This window comes from Brassica napus, chromosome C9 (assembly GCF_020379485.1).
Source record: "Brassica napus cultivar Da-Ae chromosome C9, Da-Ae, whole genome shotgun sequence".
Lineage (NCBI taxonomy): Eukaryota > Viridiplantae > Streptophyta > Magnoliopsida > Brassicales > Brassicaceae > Brassica > Brassica napus.
In genome coordinates this window covers 54272089-54292748 of record NC_063452.1, presented here as the reverse complement: position 1 = coordinate 54292748, position 20660 = coordinate 54272089, and the positions used below count along the sequence as shown (strand labels likewise).

Below are 20660 nucleotides of genomic sequence, written 5' to 3'. Positions count from 1 at the left end.
TTTCCTCAATTAATCCACTCCGCCCATGTTAATCGAACAAAATACGTCTTTGTTTTCCATCGTAACTGGTTTGAACTTCCCCTATAAATGTCTCTCATTTCTTCGATGTTGAGTACAACGCAAATGACTTCACAAACGATTTCCAACATCAATTATTTCCATAACAAGCAATTCCGATGGTGCCTACGTACACGCTACTTGCCGACCTGAGAGCCGGGCGATGCTCTAACACCGCAGAGGTCCGTCTGCTGAGGTCCGTCTATAAATCTGTTTCATCTTGTCTTCAGGTGTTTGTTTTTACAGAATATTGATGTTTTTATTTTTTTCTTTAACAGCACCGTGTACTTATGCAAATGATTTACAATCAATTTAATGAATAAGTTCCAAGGGATTTTTTCTTTTGTCCACAGCACCGTGTGGAAGGTGTTGTTTGGGAAGGTCAGTGGAATGGTTATTTACATATTGAATTAGTTGTTAAGATTTTTTCTGTGGACATGAGTGTTTCTTGATCCGGATTCGCCAACATGACATAGGTTGCTGATTCACTTTAAAAAGGAACAGAACATGAAGATGAGTACATGATCAGTGAAAAGGAGCTTCTCGTCAACAGGTTTAGATTCCTCCATCCTTTTCATAAACACATGCTGCTGTTGCTGCTGCCTGCTATTTCACACATGATGAACTTACTAAGGTGTGGAAAACGATGGTAATCCCATTTTAAAAATTTCGTTGACGGTATACTAGCTTGGAGCCCATTGCATGCAATGGCTGCAAGACAAGTTTTACCTTAGATCCTTTGATGTTGGTATTAATTAATCATCCACTTGTGATTCTGGATGTTGACGTTGTTCTCCTCTCTCCTCTTTCAGGTCTACTCTATCCGTGAAGCTGCAGCAAACAACCTAAAGCGCTTTGCAGAAGAGTTTGGTCCTGAGTGGGCAATGCAACACTTGGTTCCAGAAGTTTGATCTTATTATCATCGGTATTCTTTGGGCTGCATAGATAATGTTCCATCTATTGACCTTTTTTTTTGTTCTTTCATTGTAAACAGGTATTGGACATGGTCACAAATCCGCACTATCTACATATGATGATGGTTCTACGAGCAATATCTCTCATGGCTCCTGTAATGGGATCTGAAATTACATGCTCTAATTTTCTTCCTGTGGTGGCTGAGGCATCAAAAGACAGGTGATAACAATAGAGATGACTTTGGCTAACTTCTTCAAGAAAACATCTTAGTTTTGACGTGTTGTGCATATCTTTGCAGAGTTCCAAACGTCAAACTCAATGTTGCAAAACTTATGCAATCCCTCATCTCCATAGTCGACCATTCAGTAAGATGAGAGATTAAACATATAACACAATTGCATCGAATATATAATGCAGGTTGTTGAGCTTTGTTTGTATCAAAAAAATTGTAGGTGGTGGAGAAAACAATACGTCAGCGTTTGGTGGACCTGAACGAAGATCCTGATGTTGATGTTCGCTATTTTGCAAACCAAGTTCTTCGTTCCATTGACGATGCTGCAGTTGCACAATCCTAAATATCTTTTTCAAATGTGTTACTGATATATAATCTTTAATCCTTTGTGTTCTTTGCTATTATCTGGTTTGTTTGTGTAAAACGCCATTTTCGATTGCTGGCTATGAACTGCATTTATATTTTAGTGATATATAATCTTTTTAATCCTATTATTTGTGTTGTTGCCAGCTATTTCATTGGTTTGTTAATAATGTAAACAACTATGAAAATAACAACTAAAGGTAATAATCACTAGACGAGGGTCCTACGTTGTTCAGAAATGTCAAACATTTTGCTTCACTCAAATATAAATTTACTTTATATTGGGTTAACGTGTATATATTCTGAGTAAGTTTTTTTCTAGAATTTCACTAATTACTTGTGTGATGGAGATCAAGAAATATATTCAAAATAATAAATACCGTAATCAGGGTTTACAGAAATATCAATTTAATTTTAGCCAGATTAAAATTTGATCGTAATTGCCACGTAGCATAATAACAATAAGCATGCAAGAAAAGAAAAAGAATTAAAAAAAAGCAATCACTTGCCCAAGTCGGGTTTTTTAATAAAAAAATATATTTAATAAAAAAAATACAATCCATTCATCTATTGATTCATGAACAACAAAAAACTATATAGAGATTCCCGTCATTATTAATACTAGTGGTTTAGCCCCCGTGCACAGTAGCGGTCCTGAGTACAAGCCATAGAAGCATGTGCTTCCGGCCATTTTAACAATATCTATTATTTCGGCCTTAAAATTCCAAAATCTCCAGTAGCCAAGTTGGAGCTACGTCTTTATCTTCTCTTGATGATCTTTTTATTACTAAATAAGAGGTCCAATTTTTTATTTTTTGCTTCCAGCCTTTAAATATTTCGGTCCGGGTCTGTCCGCGCAAGCGCGGAACTGGGTACGTTGTCGATGCATTGTGTTGTTTTGTGCATGTAATTGTATTTTTTTTTTTTTTGATAAAAGTTAATTTGTTTTGTTATTTAAATACTTTGAAATACGTTGTTGTTTTACTACAAAAAAAAGAAATACAAAACATATAGATAACAAACTGGAGATACAATATATAAAAATTCTAATACTTTCCGAAATACTACTATAGTCGATTAAATGAAAATTACAAAATCCTAATTATATGCTACGCTTAACTCTGAATTTTAGCAACTCGTTCAAACTTTAAAATTATATAAGTCACATAACGATGGTACTTTACACCATAAGAATCCTTTACCGCAATCAAATAATGGTTCAGTTATTAATATAGTTCAACATCGTATTTAAAAGCTACTTAAAAACATTATCTTTATATATAAAGTTAGCTTTTTCTCTTCTTATGACAAGTGGCAAAGAGGTTTGATGACATGTGTCTTTCATATTTTTTTTTTTAACATTTTAAGTCCTTTTTCTTATAGATTATTGCAATTTAGCGAAGTACTTTCTAATTATGCACTATTTATTCTTTTAATATTAACCATCTTTGTATAAAATTTGATAATTTATTTTATTGGTCACTAAAATTCAAGATGAATAAAAAATAAATAAATAAAATAAATAAATAAATAATTTTAAATATTTTCTATTATTTTTGTTATTTTACCATTTTCTATTATTTTATGATGAAAGGATTCATGATGAGGAAGAAGAGAAGCATGACGAGCAAAACCAAGATAAACTTATGTAAGCAGACTCTCACAACAGGATATGTATGATTCGGGAAGAGGCGGTCGGTATGGATATCGAGGAAGAGGTCGTGGTAGATTTGGATATCAACAAAACAAATATTATAGGCAAGAGAGAGACACATCAAAGGTTGAGTGTTACCAATGTGATAAGATAGGTCACTTCGCTCAGAACTGCCCTACAATTTCCACAAATAACCAAACTAATAAAAAAAAACTAGAATACAACGCATAATCTAAACCTACAACTTCCACAACCAAAAGAAAAAAACCAATTATACTATAGTAACACTAACTCAATAAAAGTTTGGAGCCGGGAAAAGATCAACAAAGAAAACTAACTTACCCCATCTTACCAATAATATCATGGATAGAACAAGCAGATGTTAGAAAAGATAAAAGGATATTCCTTCTGTTCCAAAATATTTGATGTTTTGAGTGTATGAACAAGAATTAAGGTATACACTTTTTTCTAAAAGAAACATTAAAAATATAAACCAAAATTAATTCATCCAATCCTTAAAAATAAATATAAAACATCACTGGTCACACAGTTTTCAATAAAATTTAAATTAATATAAAATATCAAAACATCATCTATTTTAAAACATCATAACTTTTCTAAAACATCTTCTATTTTGGAACAGAGGGAGTAAAATATAAGACAAAACATTCCTCCGAGCTCAAAGGAGCGTGATCAAGCACCAACCCAAAAAACCCAAAAAACCAAAAAGGTCAGAGAAAGAATAATCATCAGGAGACCAGAGTCACCACGAAACAAGAAGACACATGCCACAAGCACCGGAATCACAACCACCAGCTAAAAGGTAAGAAGCACCTCACAAACTAAACAAGCACATACAAGACGTTCATGCCAGCGAAGAACCACAAAGCTCTAAGTAGAAGAGATCAAAGCTCCAAAGACTAACTCCGCACACTTACACCAAGGAAAGTAAGAGAAGAAAAGAAACAACCTGAGGGAGGGAGAATGGAAGCCTACCACCGAAAAACAAGAGCTCAAACTTTAGACTAGAAATAACCTTCCAAGCACATAAAGCATACACAAAAGAAAACACTATCCAAACCTGAAGTAGCAAATATGACGAAAAAAGAGCCACCAGAGAAGCGAGCAGCAATAAAAGGTGCAACAAGATGAGAGAACAAAGATAGAAAAGGAGACGGAACAAAATCATCAAACCGTGGAGCCATCCTCGAGATATGAAAAAAAGCATAGAAGTCAGATCACCAAAAACCAGATCTTGAAAACCAAGACGAGCAGAGACTATCGACGGCAAGACAACGAGAGGAAGACAACATCAAAGACAACTGAACTCTGACCCAACCCAACAAGATGTAGTTCCTAAAATTAGCCAAAATCTAAAAAAGAAGAGGACCAATATTGACCAAAACAACCTACAACACAGTGAAAAACAACCGCACAATTGGGAATTTGTAAGCATGATCTATAACAAATACCAGATAATATCACAAGAGATGAATGTGAGGAAAAACAAGAACACAAAGGTGAGTCTTTTCTCAGTGATGGCAAGAAGCACCGCACACCGGAAAGGTAAGCGAATTACATAGATGAAGACGGCTCAGGATCAAAATATGGAGAGTGGGCAAAAAACATTTTAAAAGAGTAATGTTCAAAAATGTGACAAATTAAAATACAATTCTGACGCTAAAACCATCAATCTTAAAATTAACAAATGCCTAAATGCAAAGTTATTAAAATTCAATATAATTTACATTAAAAGCTCACTTCACCACACAATTACTATTATACACACAACAACACATTATTGAAAAACAAACACATAATATATTAACATATTACCTAATACTACATAACACAATAAAACATCAAATAATTCTCTTTACAAATAAGAAAGACCACTTAATTACATCATCCAAAAAATCATATCTAACAGCAATAAAACAATATTCCGCGCGAAGCGCGGACACCCTTCTAGTTAATAAAAAAGAACAGTCAATTCAAAAAAAAATATTTACTCGACGTAAGTGGTCTTTAAAACAAACTGATACAACAAGAAAAAAATCCCAACATATATATGACATAGCTACGACCCGTAAACCTCATAGTTTACTAGATATCAACTTTATCTTCACCGATCTTAAAGGAACTAATAGACCTCCAACTGTGGAAGAAGAAAGTAATACGTGCACTAGTGCACTGTATGCTTCGAGAATTACAATTATGAAAACAACATATGCTATATTCCTTGTGGCCATAGTTTCTATGCATTGATCAATGACTTCGTAGAAATATAAGTTGTCCCATATGTAGAAATAGCTTAACTCTGAATTTTAGCAACTCGTTCAAACTTTAAAATTATATAAGTCACATAACGATGGTACTTTACACCATAAGAATCCTTTACCGCAATCAAATAATGGTTCAGTTATTAATATAGTTCAACATCGTATTTAAAAGCTACTTAAAAACATTATCTTTATATATAAAGTTAGCTTTTTCTCTTCTTATGACAAGTGGCAAAGAGGTTTGATGACATGTGTCTTTCATATTTTTTTTTTAACATTTTAAGTCATTTTTCTTATAGATTATTGCAATTTAGCGAAATACTTTCTAATTATGCACTATTTATTCTTTTAATATTAACCATCTTTGTATAAAATTTGATAATTTATTTTATTGGTCACTAAAATTCAAGATGAATAAAAAATAAATAAATAAAATAAATAAATAAATAATTTTAAATATTTTCTATTATTTTTGTTATTTTACCATTTTCTATTATTTTATGATGAGAGGATTCATGATGAGGAAGAAGAGAAGCATGACGAGCAAAACCAAGATAAACTTATGTAAGCAGACTCTCACAACAGGATATGTATGATTCGGGAAGAGGCGGTCGGTATGGATATCGAGGAAGAGGTCGTGGTAGATTTGGATATCAACAAAACAAATATTATAGGCAAGAGAGAGACACATCAAAGGTTGAGTGTTACCAATGTGATAAGATAGGTCACTTTCCTATCTTATCACAGAACTGCCCTACAATTTCCTATATTATAGGCTCAGAACTGCCCTACAATTTCCACAAATAACCAAACTAATAAAAAAAAACTAGAATACAACGCATAATCTAAACCTACAACTTCCACAACCAAAAGAAAAAAACCAATTATACTATAGTAACACTAACTCAATAAAAGTTTGGAGCCGGGAAAAGATCAACAAAGAAAACTAACTTACCTCATCTTACCAATAATATCATGGATAGAACAAGCAGATGTTAGAAAAGATAAAAGATATTCCTTCTGTTCCAAAATATTTGATGTTTTGAGTGTATGAACAAGAATTAAGGTATACACTTTTTTCTAAAAGAAACATTAAAAATATAAACCAAAATTAATTCATCCAATCCTTAAAAATAAATATAAAACATCACTGGTCACACAGTTTTCAATAAAATTTAAATTAATATAAAATATCAAAACATCATCTATTTTAAAACATCATAACTTTTCTAAAACATCTTCTATTTTGGAACAGAGGGAGTAAAATATAAGACAAAACATTCCTCCGAGCTCAAAGGAGCGTGATCAAGCACCAACCCAAAAAACCCAAAAAACCAAAAAGGTCAGAGAAAGAATAATCATCAGGAGACCAGAGTCACCACGAAACAAGAAGACACATGCCACAAGCACCGGAATCACAACCACCAGCTAAAAGGTAAGAAGCACCTCACAAACTAAACAAGCACATACAAGACGTTCATGCCAGCGAAGAACCACAAAGCTCTAAGTAGAAGAGATCAAAGCTCCAAAGACTAACTCCGCACACTTACACCAAGGAAAGTAAGAGAAGAAAAGAAACAACCTGAGGGAGGGAGAATGGAAGCCTACCACCGAAAAACAAGAGCTCAAACTTTAGACTAGAAATAACCTTCCAAGCACATAAAGCATACACAAAAGAAAACACTATCCAAACCTGAAGTAGCAAATATGGCGAAAAAAGAGCCACCAGAGAAGCGAGCAGCAATAAAAGGTGCAACAAGATGAGAGAACAAAGATAGAAAAGGAGACGGAACAAAATCATCAAACCGTGGAGCCATCCTCGAGATATGAAAAAAAGCATAGAAGTCAGATCACCAAAAACCAGATCTTGAAAACCAAGACGAGCAGAGACTATCGACGGCAAGACAACGAGAGGAAGACAACATCAAAGACAACTGAACTCTGACCCAACCCAACAAGATGTAGTTCCTAAAATTAGCCAAAATCTAAAAAAGAAGAGGACCAATATTGACCAAAACAACCTACAACACAGTGAAAAACAACCGCACAATTGGGAATTTGTAAGCATGATCTATAACAAATACCAGATAATATCACAAGAGATGAATGTGAGGAAAAACAAGAACACAAAGGTGAGTCTTTTCTCAGTGATGGCAAGAAGCACCGCACACCGGAAAGGTAAGCGAATTACATAGATGAAGACGGCTCAGGATCAAAATATGGAGAGTGGGCAAAAAACATTTTAAAAGAGTAATGTTCAAAAATGTGACAAATTAAAATACAATTCTGACGCTAAAACCATCAATCTTAAAATTAACAAATGCCTAAATGCAAAGTTATTAAAATTCAATATAATTTACATTAAAAGCTCACTTCACCACACAATTACTATTATACACACAACAACACATTATTGAAAAACAAACACATAATATATTAACATATTACCTAATACTACATAACACAATAAAACATCAAATAATTCTCTTTACAAATAAGAAAGACCACTTAATTACATCATCCAAAAAATCATATCTAACAGCAATAAAACAATAATCCGCGCGAAGCGCGGACACCCTTCTAGTTAATAAAAAAGAACAGTCAATTCAAAAAAAAATATTTACTCGACGTAAGTGGTCTTTAAAACAAACTGATACAACAAGAAAAAAATCCCAACATATATATGACATAGCTACGACCCGTAAACCTCATAGTTTACTAGATATCAACTTTATCTTCACCGATCTTAAAGGAACTAATAGACCTCCAACTGTGGAAGAAGAAAGTGATACGTGCACTAGTGCACTGTATGCTTCGAGAATTACAATTATGAAAACAACATATGCTATATTCCTTGTGGCCATAGTTTCTATGCATTGATCAATGACTTCGTAGAAATATAAGTTGTCCCATATGTAGAAATAGCTATCTATGATATCCTGATCACTTCGATTTAGTATGAGGTTTCCTATGTTTGATTCCCATTGATATTTTTTTTTGACTTTTGCTAATAATTTTGGAAAATAATTGTTTTCCATAGTTCTAAAATATATTGTTTTTCACAGCGTCATACACACATATTAAAATAGATCAAATGCGTCATTTATATACTACTACCACTAACCTTTGATAGATCAAACAAACCTTCTTCAACTTATTAATAAATTGGGAAGACGATCTATTTCCCCACGAGTAGTATCATATAGCACCAAATGTCTCTGGAACTATTGCCTCGTTCCATTTGTCCCCGAATAAAAAGTTCGAATCCTATTTCCACACCAATCTTGGTTTTGTCACGATTTTGTTAACTGATAGTGAAACCACGGTTTTGGACGCCAAACCAAACAATACTAAACCAGAAATTTAAATAAAACCCGACCAAACCTAAACTCGGACCAGAACTAAAACCCGACCCGACCTTACACAAACTTAAGGAGACCCGATTAAACGAAAAAAACCCCAATTCGAATTGAAATAATAACCCTAAAACCCTTCTCTGTGTTTGAAGATTTGAGAGAACAATGTCAGGGGATTCGAGTAACACATCTGGAGCATCGACTGGAGTGAGTTCTTCTCGTCGCAGGGGTGGAGTGGTCAACGGAATTTCGAAGAGATGCTGGTATGGTGAAGAAATTCTTCCTCTGATGTCAAAATCTGACAAAAATCCTTACCGAAGGTATTTTCGTTGTGCTTTCGCTGTAAGAAAGAAGGTGAGTTGTCTCTCATTAGCTGTGTTGTTTATTGTTGTGTTGTTTGAATTAGGTTCATTAATAAGTTGTATTGTTTTCTGTCATCGATTTTAATAAGGTTTGTTGTTTTTTTAGCTTGAGAATGATAATCATATCTTTAAATGGATTGATGAGGCATTGATAAATGAGGTTGAAAAATTTGAATTCAAAAATGCAAGACTTGAAGAAGAGTTGAGAGAGATGAGAAGAAGTGAGATCTTGTTGGGTGAGAGAGTTCAAATGAAAGTGGAGAAAGAGCTGTTTGATAAGGTGGAAGAAGTGTTGGCTGAAGCTAAAGGTAGCATGAAGAAAATGATGTTATCAGCTGTCGTTGGAGGTGTGGTGTTGGTTGGTATCATGGAGCTTTGTCTCAAATCATGGTGAATGTGATAAGAAGAAAATGGTTAAGTTTAGTTATGCTTGTTGTGTTTTAGTAATGTTGTTATGTAACCCACAATGAAAGACTGTTTTTATTGTTAAATGACTATGCTTTTCAATGCTAAATGACATGTTTTTCAATGTTTAATGACTTGGTTTTAAGACATTATGTTGAAAAAGAGGCATTAGACATAAAAAGGATAATTGTCATTGGTTTTGAACAAAAGAAATGTTAAAATAGACACCAAAAGCCGACAATTGTCTAGAAAAAAGGATAACAACCGCATTCCGAGATAACTCAAACATAAAACTAAAAGCCAAATGCTAAAGACCATCAGCACATGTCTTCATAGCCGTGCAAAACATGACAACCAGATGCTGCTGAAGAAGCAGGTGAAGCAACTTGCTGAGATGCAGCTGGAGAAGCAACTTGAGAAGGAACCCGAGGAGGACCATGAGAAGCCTGCAAAAACAGAAGTCACATTAGTCGATTTACAAAGGTGATTTTGATTCTCCACAAATCCCACAAACCTGATAACAACTAACAGCACTAATGTTCTAAATATCAAGAATCAAAAACAGAACAAACTTGTTGCTTTGTGTGAAACCTTGAGTTGTGATTCGGTTCTCCACAAATCCCACAATGCATAATACGTTTCTTGTTCTTTGGGGCTTTCTTTGTGGGTGATTCATTGACTCCTTTCTTCCTTTTTTTATCTGCTTTGATAATCTTCTTTCGGCCCGGTTGAGGCGGTTCAGGAGGAATATGAACATCAGGAGCAGACGTTTTAGGCCAGAACTCAGCACCTCGCACAGGGATAAGACCATCTCTGTAGTTTCTTCGCCATGTAGATGTGCGAAACCACTGACACACATAATTTTCAGGGGCTAATTTCTTTTGCAGCATCACTACATAAGCATGCTCGCAAGGAATGCCACAGATATCGAACTTCATGCATGTGCAAGTCCTCCTCTCCAAGCTAACACGGTAAGTGCATGAACTCAACTTTACTTCATACATCCCATTTGTACTTCTAGTAACCTTGCACAACGATGCATTTTTATGCTCAGCCTTAAGAAAGTCTGTAACATATGGTGTACATATACCTGAAATACAAACAAAAAATGACCAAGAAACATGTATTAAAACCGAGTATAAATAGAATATGAGTAACATACCTTTGTGGGCAAGAGAGATGACTGATCTCTTTGCAATACGAGCCATTGCCAATCTACGAATGCCATCTAGCATTGGCACAAAAGCAAATTCCCTAGCCTTAGAAATTGTGTTGTTGAAAGACTCTGTAGAATTATTTTCTACATCTTCGCAGTAGTTACCCAGCTTGTAGAAGGCTCTACACCATGTCCTAGGCTTACTCTTCTGAACATCATCATACACACCAGCATCATAGCATAAAATCCTATCTAAACGTTGTTCGAACTCAGCCTCGTTATAGCTCCATGCCAAATGCCATATCAATGACTTCATCTCCTTTCTACTAGCATGATTCTTCTTCAGATTACCATAGATATGGCGTACACACATTCTATGTTCAATCTGTGGTACCTCAGTCTGAACAGCACTTATCAATCCCTAAAAAACATCAAACCAACAACATCAAAACTCATCCTTAACATACAGACAAAAGCACATAAAGACTATCCACGTACCTTTTGTCGATCTGACACCATTATGTAACCAAGTCCCTGATTCAATCCCAAGTCATGTTTGAGCTTTCTCACAAACCATAACCAGTTTTCTGTGTTTTCGACTTGAACAGCCTTCCATGCTATTGGATATATAGCATTATCTGCGTCTCTTCCTAATGCAACAAGAAGTTGTCCCTTGACTTTGTGCTTTAAGAAGCATCCATCGACTCCTATGAGTTGCCTACATGACTGTTTCCATGTCCTTCTGATGTTATCAAAGCAAATAAATATCCTGTTGAACTCTTCCTGACCAGTTTCGTTAGTCACAGTCTCAATCTCCACAGTCGAATCCGGGTTTGAATGGACCAACTCAGCAGCATAATCTCTTAGCCGGGCAAACATATGATCATTCTCGAACTCAATCCACTTTAGTGCCTTGTTTCTTGCAGCTTGACACTGAGGCCTAGATACCGTAAACCCCCATTTTTCATGAACCAATTCTTCAATCTTCATGGGCATGTAGTATTCTGGTTCCTCTCTAATCTTATCAACAAAAAGCCTTGCAATCTGAGGAACTTTTAACATCTCACATTCACCATTTGGAATACATGAATGCTCCTCTATGAAGACTCTAACTTTCCAAACATTATCCTTAGGAAGAGTGGACGCATACACTTTCCATTCACATCCTTCACCACCAACACATATGAACCCAATCTTATCCTTATCATATCTGTACTGCTTGATATTCCGGCCTGTATTCAGAGCATAATCGAGCATAGAGTCCTTGAAAGCAACACCATTCAAGAAACGTTGCCCCTTGTAAAGTACTCCAGCACCGCGTTTCACAAGGACATTTGCCTTCGCCTTCCTGCGAGGTTCATTTTCCTCATTCTCATCCTCATCCTCACTAGAGGGACACTCGTCGTGTCGTACAGGAGGCTCGTCGACGAAGTCTTCCAGTACCTGCTCGATCTCATTTTCTTCTCTCTCAACTGTTTCTTCATCAAATTCCTCACCGTTCACTTCATTAGCCATGGAAAATCTTCTCTTTCTCTTTCTCTGTTCTCTCTGATTATTTTGATTTAGGGTTACGTTTGATAAAGAAAGGGATTTTGGTCGGATTTATTCAAGTAATCGGGTCTTAGTCGGATCTAATTTCGGTTTATTAACGTAATTTGACCAGACATTGGTTTAATCTGGCTTATTATGGTTAACTCATTCACCTACGAACAGAAACCCAATGTCTAACCAGCCATATGGGGAATGAAGATTCGAACTTTGTAATCGGGGACATATAGATTTTTAATTCTAGTTTGTGTGGAAATAGGATTCGAACTTTTTACTCGGGGAAAAATGGAACGAGGCAATAGTTCCGGAGACATTTGGTGCTATATGATACTACTCGTAGGGAAATAGTTCCGGAGACATTTGGTGCTATATTCCTTGTGGCCATAGTTTCTATGCATTGATCAATGACTTCGTAGAAATATAAGTTGTCCCATATGTAGAAATAGCTATCTATGATATCCTGATCACTTCGATTTAGTATGAGGTTTCCTATGTTTTGATTCCCATTGATATCTTTTTTTGACTTTTGCTAATAATTTTGGAAAATAATTGTTTTCCATAGTTCTAAAATATATTGTTTTTCACAGCGTCATACACACATATTAAAATAGATCAAATGCGTCATTTATATACTACTACCACTAACCTCTATCAAATAGATCAAACAAACCTTCTTCAACTTATTAATAAATTAAACAAAACATAATAAAACATCACACTAGTTTTGGGCTTTAATTATTTTGTACTTTTGTTCATTTTAGTTGGGTTCAATGTGGCTAATATAGATTTGTATTACTAAGGCCCATATTCTTTATGTAAGACAATGTTGCCTTATCGCCTCCTTTCAGTTTTTTTTTTTTTGTCAACTGATTTCATTAAAAAAAACCTCGAAACCCTAGTCGTCACTTTCGGCAGAGTCCACCTCCAATGGCCATGGGAACAAAAACACATGTCTTGGAGGTATTGCAAACAGAAATTCTAGCGAGAATATCCTTGAAAACCATCTGCAGATTCAAATCAGTCTGCAAGAAATGGAAATCAACAATAGAATCTGTGTATTTCCGCCGTCTCTTTTTATCTCTGAACCGAAACTCCTCCTCCTCTTCTTCATCATCGTGGTCGCTCGTGTATGGACAAGACGAACTCATTGTTTTCCATGGACGCAAAACATGGGATGATCTTCCCAAGTCTCCAGCTCCACTCATCCCACCGTCTTTCAAACGCAATCATAACGGCGATTGCGACTATTGGGACTCTTCCGGTGGATTGGTTTTGATCACAGACGGATCTGATAAAGCTTACTGCTACGTGGGTAGTCCAGTTTTACAGCAATGGATCAAAATCCCTCCACCTCCCTCTGATCCCAAAGGTGATTCTACCGTGTTCGGTTTAGTCACTCGGTGTCGTTTTGAGCTTTAAATTGATTAGGATTGCTTCTTACCAAGCAACAAATTATTATCTCTCGAGTGACTTGTGTGTGTTACTGTATTCCTCCGAGACAGGGGTTTGGACTTTTAAAGTGATTCACTCTCCTATTCAAATCGGCAACATGTATAATATCAACCTCAACGGTACAATCTACTTTGGTTGTCTCAGTGTGCCTGGAATACTCTTAACTCATGATTTCTATTCTGAATCCGATCAATTCCGGGTTGTGCAGTTACCGGACTATCCGGATCACAACAAGGACTACAAACGAACCTTGACTACCTCTGGAGGCTTTGTCATGTATCTCAGAACATTAGCGAAAAAGGAAGAAACTGCTTTGAAGATCTGGAGGTTGATGAACAATGATGACTACTCTTGGGAACTTTTGTGGGAAGTCCGCTTTCCAACTACCGGTAACTATGCACCCATGGCGATGTATCTATTTGATGTCGCTACTGTCTATCTATGGAGTCAACGGGATGATCATTTGGTATCTTGTAACTTGCGGAAACAAAACTACACAGTCCTGGGGGATGCAGCTAACGATTGTTTCATTGACCAGTCTGTTTGTAAGAAGAGTGTGGATGAGCTATGGCGTCCAAGATCATCATCAGACGAAGACGAAGACTTGAACTTTCAGGTTTGTATCTGGTTGTTCCAATTCGTGATCCCGCGGTGGATGGAAGAATCAGTGCCTCGTCCTCCCCATGCTGAGATGATAGATACAACTTCGCTGCTTTCTCACGCTACTGCAACACATGAGAGAATGATGAGGGAACATGAGACAATGATGAGGGAACGTGCGGCAATAATGGGGGATGAAAGCAATGACGAGTACTTTTGGATGGGGTGATATCAGTATGTTTCTTTGTGTGACAATATTGTTCTATAATGTTTCGAATTATACTTTCTTTGATTTGTTTTTTTCAGAATTCTATAGAACACTTTCAATTATTTTAATCCTAAGAACTAGTTTTGGACAAAGGTGTTCAATAGCCACAACAATAGTAGTATCATCAATCTATTATTGTCGGTAATATTATTTAAGAAGTATTTGAAGTCAAAAACATGTTTTGGTTATTAGGACATTTTTATCGCGGTATTTAAGGGGTCTTAAGGTAATTGTTGTTTAAAAATAAATGAAAAACACACAATTAAGGTAGAACCGTGTCTTAATTTGGGTAAGCAAGAGGCGTATCTACGTGAACACGTGTAGTTGTTTGACAGGAAAGATGAGCGGTGTCTTCCTTCGTCGTCGTTTCACTCTTCTCTCTCTCGCGAAAGTTATCTCCATACGACGAAAATGATGACTCTCTCTCTCTCCGCGGTTCCTTGACGAAACGGTTCCGTCTATCTCCATGGCTGTCGTCTACGAAAGAAAATGGTGTTTCTGTCCCTCGCCGTGGGGCTCCTCGACGGCGACGGTCCTCTATCTCTCTGTCTCTCTCCGCGAATCGAAAGGTAAAGGTATTCTTGTGGTCTTCAATCATGCACGTCTTTGATTAAGCTTCTTCTTGTTTTGATCGAATGTTTGATATGTTTTAGTCGGTTAGATTCTGTCTCTCGGTGGCTCTCTACGGCGGCGACAGAGCTCTCTGCGGTGGGTCGCTTCGAATCAAAAGGTAAACCTTATGTTTCATGTTCTTGAATCAAGCATGTCTTAGATTGTGGTTCTTCTGTTAGGAGATTGATTTTAGAGTTTTGTTCGATACTGTCTCTGGATTGATTTGTTTGTTGTGTTCGATCAATTGTGATTTGTTTGGTTCTAGTTAATTAATTTTGATTTGGTTTCTGGCTGTTGATTCAGTTTTTTGTTTCTGTCTTTGTGTTGTGGGATGGATGGATCAAATACGGTTTGATTTCTTCTGTGGAAAGAGACACGAGGAAGGTACATCGAACAAAGGACTCCAATTAAAATACAGGTTAGTGTTACCATTTCATCTGGTCTGAACTGAAAAAAGTTGATGAATTGAGTTAGCTTCTGTGATGAATTGAGTTAGCTTCTGTGATGAATTGGTTCTGTCTCTTGTGTGATTAATGGTTAGCTAGAAATCGATGGTCTAGCTTCTGGTCTGAAATGAAATGGTTGCTTTAGTATCAAATTATCGTCTGAAATGAAATGGTCTGTTCTCTTGTCTGAAATGAAATGGTTGCTCTTAGTGTTAGATTCTCGTCTGAAATGAAATGGTTTAGGGTAATCGATTGTCGCTTTAGTGTTGAATTGAATTTAGGGTAATTAATGATTTCTTTAGTTGTAGATTATAGTTTTTGGTTGGTACTTAATAAAAGCGATGTTCTGGTTGATGCTTTTGGAATTGAAAAAAACATTGCTTGTTGGTTGTTGTTAGATATACGTCTAGTCAGAACATGGAAAGTCCTCTTTCCAGCTTTGTTTTAAACGAATGCGTTTATGACTTGTCGTGTTGGTTGGGTGTGTTGAATGCGTTATCTCCTTTCTCCCTCTTTCTTGAATAAATTATAATCTCTGTGTTACTCTTCCAGCTACGAAAGTTGAATGCGCTTTCACTTTCCTTCTCCTCTGTCTCCTCTTTCTTCTCTTTCTCCGCTTTCTCCTCTTTCTCCTCTCTCTTTCACTTCGGAAATGGATTTCAATCCATTTCAGGACTCTTCAAACTTTGTTGAACTATTAAATAGTCAACAAAATGTTGTCTTCGGTAACGTAGCAGATACCGTTTCCCTCTCATCATCTGAAGTTCCTAAAAATGTTGGCAAGCCTCCTGCAGAGCGTAAGGAACAAAGGATCTGGACGCCAACAGATGACATAGTGCTTATCAGCTTGTGGTTAAACACGAGCAAATACTCCGTTGTTGGGAATGAGCAAAAGTCAATCGCCTTCTGGACGCGAGTTGCAACATATTTCTCGGCTAGTCCTAAGCTTGCGGGCTGTGAAAGACGAGAGGGATCTCACTGCAAGCAACGTTGGCACAAGCTAAATGATCTAGTTTGCAAGTTTTATGGGGCATATGAAGCAGCTACCAGAGAGAAAAGCAGTGGTATGAACGAGAATGATGTTCTAAAATTATCCCACGAAATCTTCTTCTCCAACCATAAAAGAGTTTCACACTTTATGGTTGACGTGCTAAAACTGAAAGCAGCTCCAAAAGGAGAAAGTGTGGGGATGGTTCACGTTCTGCAAGCTCGCAAGTAAATGAAAACAATGCTTCTGTAGATGATGACGGAAAAATCGTCCCCTAGGTGTTAAGGCAGCAAAGGCCCGTGGAAAGAGGCCGCTGGTTGAGGGGAAGGATCTGTCTGATTTCCAGTCTATGTGGATGCTCAAGAAGGAGGATTTGGGAATGAAGGAAAGTGATGTGCCGTGGGGTAGCGCACCGGGCAAAACAGACATGCATGGCTTGATCATGGAAAGCAGTAAAGATATATGATCATTGTTTGACTCATATCTTCCAAACCACGAGGCTTATACGCATAAAATCACTTGGAGAATGTTCTCAACTCAATTACAGAGCTCCTTGAAGAAGAATCAGATCAAACGGAGTTCATATGTGATAGTTATGCTATTTACAAATCAGGTGATCTTCAGTTCTCGCGAATTCAGACCACCCGAGAAGCTCGAAATGGCTAACCTTCTTTCTGATGAACCAACAGTCAATTCAATCATGAAAAAGGTTATTATTCATGTTCTAAATGTTCAAGAAAGCATTGGGCTTGATGGTTTTCAAAAATATTCAAAAACGAGCTTGTTTGGACCAAATGGAGAAACCGATAAAATATTGGCTAAGGGAAAAGATGGATTTCGACCAGGCCTCAAAGGGACATGTCTTGGACCATATCAGGAGCATATTCTTCACTTTTCAAAGTCTTGGTCGTGGCTATATGAAGAGGTATTCCAAGTTTCAGTCAAAGAATTTATTTAGTCAAGTCTTTGTTTTTATTTCCAATGTCTTGTTTTTAGCACATTTTTCTTTGGATCTCTACAACTTGTAATCCTATAAATAAGGCCTTAGAGCCACGAAATAAAACAGATTGTTTTCCCTTTTTATGAGTTTCTCTCATTGTTCTTTGTTTAGAACACTTCTTAGTTTCTTGGTGAGGTTATCTCCAAGTTTCGATCCTTCTTTTGTTGGACCGGTGCGTCACATCCGGCAACGATCGAAGTCTGGTAGTATCTTTGGGCTATTCCGCAACCCTTAGTGTCACCCCTCGATCCATCAGTTCTCAATCCTCTCGGATCTGAGTTCATATCAACCTTACCGAAAGAGTGATCCTTATTTTGGGCGTATCAAGTGGTATCAGAGCCACTCTTCAGGTAACTCTATTATCATTCCATCTTCTCATCTCTCCATCTTCTTCAAACATTTCTTCTTCTACATTTCTTGAATCCGGGCCCCTCATTACCATCCATTTATAAAAAAAAAAAGATTTACGATTTGATTCAAAAAAAAAAAAAAAAAAAATAGAAAAAGTTCAAAGTTTGTTTTGTGGATTGGTGGTGGAAGAGAAAGCCTGGTGGCTGAGGAGAAATCCAGCCTTTGAGGTGGTTAAAACGGATTTCAAAAAAATCAAAAATCTCTTATCTATCTATCTTGAGAAAAACCCTTTGTTTGCTTTGGATCTACCCATTGGGATTCTTGATTTGTTCTCTTAGAACCTTGAGAAGAAACTGGAGTGATTACCATAAAATCTGAGAGAAACATTTGAGTGGGTGAGATTAAACACTTGAGAGAGTGTGAGAATTTTTATCTAACTTTTTTGTTGAGAATTTTCAGGTTATGATGTTTGGTCTCCAAAGGAAAAGTAATAAGGAGAAGCACCCACGACTTTCTGTCTCTCAAACCGCCTTTAAATATGCTTTGAATACTTTTGATGAGTTTGTTGATGTGCAGGAAAAACCAAACCGGTGGAGCAAAGAGCATGTCAATACCTCCAAAGATGTGGCTGATCCAAAAAGGAAACATTTTCAGTTTGATGTCCAACAATTTTGTGATAACTTTGTGAAGGGTGTGGACAAAGCCCTCAAGGACGTCAGCAAGAGCCAAAAGAAGAGCACATCCACACGTGCCCCAGTAGCTGAGCCATCAATTTTCATCAGTGAAAAACCCAAAGGTAAATCTGAAAACAACCTTGAAGATCTAAAAGATTTTTCAGATTCTTTACCAATTTTTGATAAGTATGATGAAGAGCTAATGGAAAGTTGGATCACTTGTGAGGATGAATGTGATCTTCCTTCTCCAAAACCTGATCTTATGTTTGATATTGATAATGAAGAGACTAATGGACTAACCTGTTTTGAACCGGAGCATCCGAGTAGTCTTGTTCTAGTTTCACAGGTTTTTGAGGAAGAACCATTGAACTACCAACATCAAGGACCACGTCTTGAGACTAGGAGACCCTTGGACAATGATCTTAGTCCCATCTTTGATGAAGAAGACGAGCTTGATCCAATCTTTGATGAGGAAGCACCAAGCACATCATCCATCATCATAGAGAAACATCTTTGCTTTGATCCAGGCACAAATTCTACGCCTTTGCCTAAAGAGCACTGTGAGAAACTTTATTTACTTAATTCTCTGCCTGAAATTTTTGTTAAGATCAGTTCTCCTATTGTAAATCGTTTTGGTTTTGACAAAGTTAAAGAATTTTGTGTTTCAAATTCTGTTTTTGATAACATGATTCATTCTTCTGAGAAATTTGAACTTGACGGAATTCTTGATCAAAAACGTTTTCAAAATGGCAATGACATCCATTTTGGATTTGTTTTGAGTCTTGATCACTTTTTGAAACATAGCAAAAGTTTTGATCATCTTGAAAAGTCATTTGAGCTTGATTTGCAACAGTCTGATTTTTGTGCTAGAAAATCGTTTGATTCATTTGTCTTCAAAGAAAATGACTTTAATCTGAGCCCTTATAGACATGAACTGATCACTGGTAATTTATTTGCATCCACTTGTGCCTTGGACGAATTTTTGGTTAAGAAGTTGCTGAAACAAAAATCACATAGAGTTGAAACCGATTTTATTTTTGATTCTGTTTTGAAGCTTGATAACTTGTGTGTTGAAACTGATAAACCTTGGCATAATTTGAAACCAATGTTTGAAAATTGTGTTGTCTTGAGCTTTGATGTCATCTTGGTTTACAACACATTCTTTGATGATTATCCTAAGAGCTTGGATCATGTTCTTCATGTCCTAAGGATAGAGAAACTCTTTGATTATTTCTCTCGCAGATTTGATGTGGTTTCCCTAGTTGTTTTGAAAGTACATGATAAATATGATCAGTTCCCAAGGAGAGAAAACACTGGTGAACGCCAAAGTTCTTATGTATCAGGGACATGGAACTGGAAGTACTTGAGGAAAACAAGTCCAAAACTCCAAGGAAGTTTCTGTCCATACTTTTCTTTCATTGAATTTTATATGATTTTAAAATTCGTTTTCTCTTATTCATTTCCTTTTGATAGAGGTGAAATGGATTTGAGGTCAAATCCTATTCAAGAGGGAGGGAATGATGTGCCGTGGGGTAGCGCACCGGGCAAAACAGACATGCATGGCTTGATCATGGAAAGCAGTAAAGATATATGTTCATTGTTTGACTCATATCTTCCAAAACATGAGGCTTCTACGCATAAAATCACTTGGAGAATGTTCTCAACTCAATTACGGAGCTCCTTGAAGAAGAATCAGATCAAACGGAGTTCATATGTGATAGGTATACTATTTACAAATCAGATGATCTTCAGTTCTCGCGAATTCAGACCATCCGAGAAGCTCGAAATGGCTAACCTTCTTTCTGATGAACCAACGGTCAATTCAATCATGAAAAAGGTTATTATTCATGTTCTAAATGTTCAAGAAAGCATTGGGCTTGATGGTTTTCAAAAAGATTCAAAAACGAGCTTGTTTGGACCAAATGGAGAAACCGATAAA

General features: G+C 36.5%; 4 protein-coding genes across 4 annotated transcripts; 3 read left to right on the top strand and 1 right to left on the bottom strand.

The window, feature by feature from the left end:
- Positions 1–764: 764 nt before the first annotated feature.
- On the top strand, positions 765–1547 carry LOC106442239 (serine/threonine-protein phosphatase 2A 65 kDa regulatory subunit A alpha isoform-like). The gene is made up of 5 exons (XM_013883945.1): positions 765–779; positions 870–962; positions 1052–1191; positions 1271–1337; positions 1425–1547. Exons 1-5 carry the CDS (start codon positions 765–767, stop codon positions 1545–1547), a joined length of 438 nt encoding a protein of 145 aa, XP_013739399.1.
- Positions 1548–9024: 7477 nt separating this feature from the next.
- On the top strand, positions 9025–9615 carry LOC106442240 (uncharacterized protein At4g04775-like). The gene is made up of 2 exons (XM_013883946.3): positions 9025–9213; positions 9328–9615. Exons 1-2 carry the CDS (start codon positions 9025–9027, stop codon positions 9613–9615), a joined length of 477 nt encoding a protein of 158 aa, XP_013739400.3.
- A 328-nt stretch (positions 9616–9943) lies between these two features.
- LOC106442241 lies at positions 9944–12297 on the bottom strand. The gene is made up of 4 exons (XM_048768120.1): positions 11281–12297; positions 10789–11203; positions 10199–10716; positions 9944–10072 (listed from the first exon to the last, which is right to left on the bottom strand). The coding sequence occupies exons 1-4, from the start codon at positions 12295–12297 to the stop codon at positions 9944–9946; spliced, it is 2079 nt and encodes a 692-aa protein (XP_048624077.1).
- An 883-nt stretch (positions 12298–13180) lies between these two features.
- LOC106439471 (F-box protein At3g26010-like) lies at positions 13181–14738 on the top strand. The gene is made up of 2 exons (XM_013880920.3): positions 13181–13699; positions 13833–14738. The coding sequence occupies exons 1-2, from the start codon at positions 13258–13260 to the stop codon at positions 14609–14611; spliced, it is 1221 nt and encodes a 406-aa protein (XP_013736374.2). The 5' UTR covers positions 13181–13257; the 3' UTR covers positions 14612–14738.
- The last annotated feature ends 5922 nt before the right edge of the window (positions 14739–20660 follow it).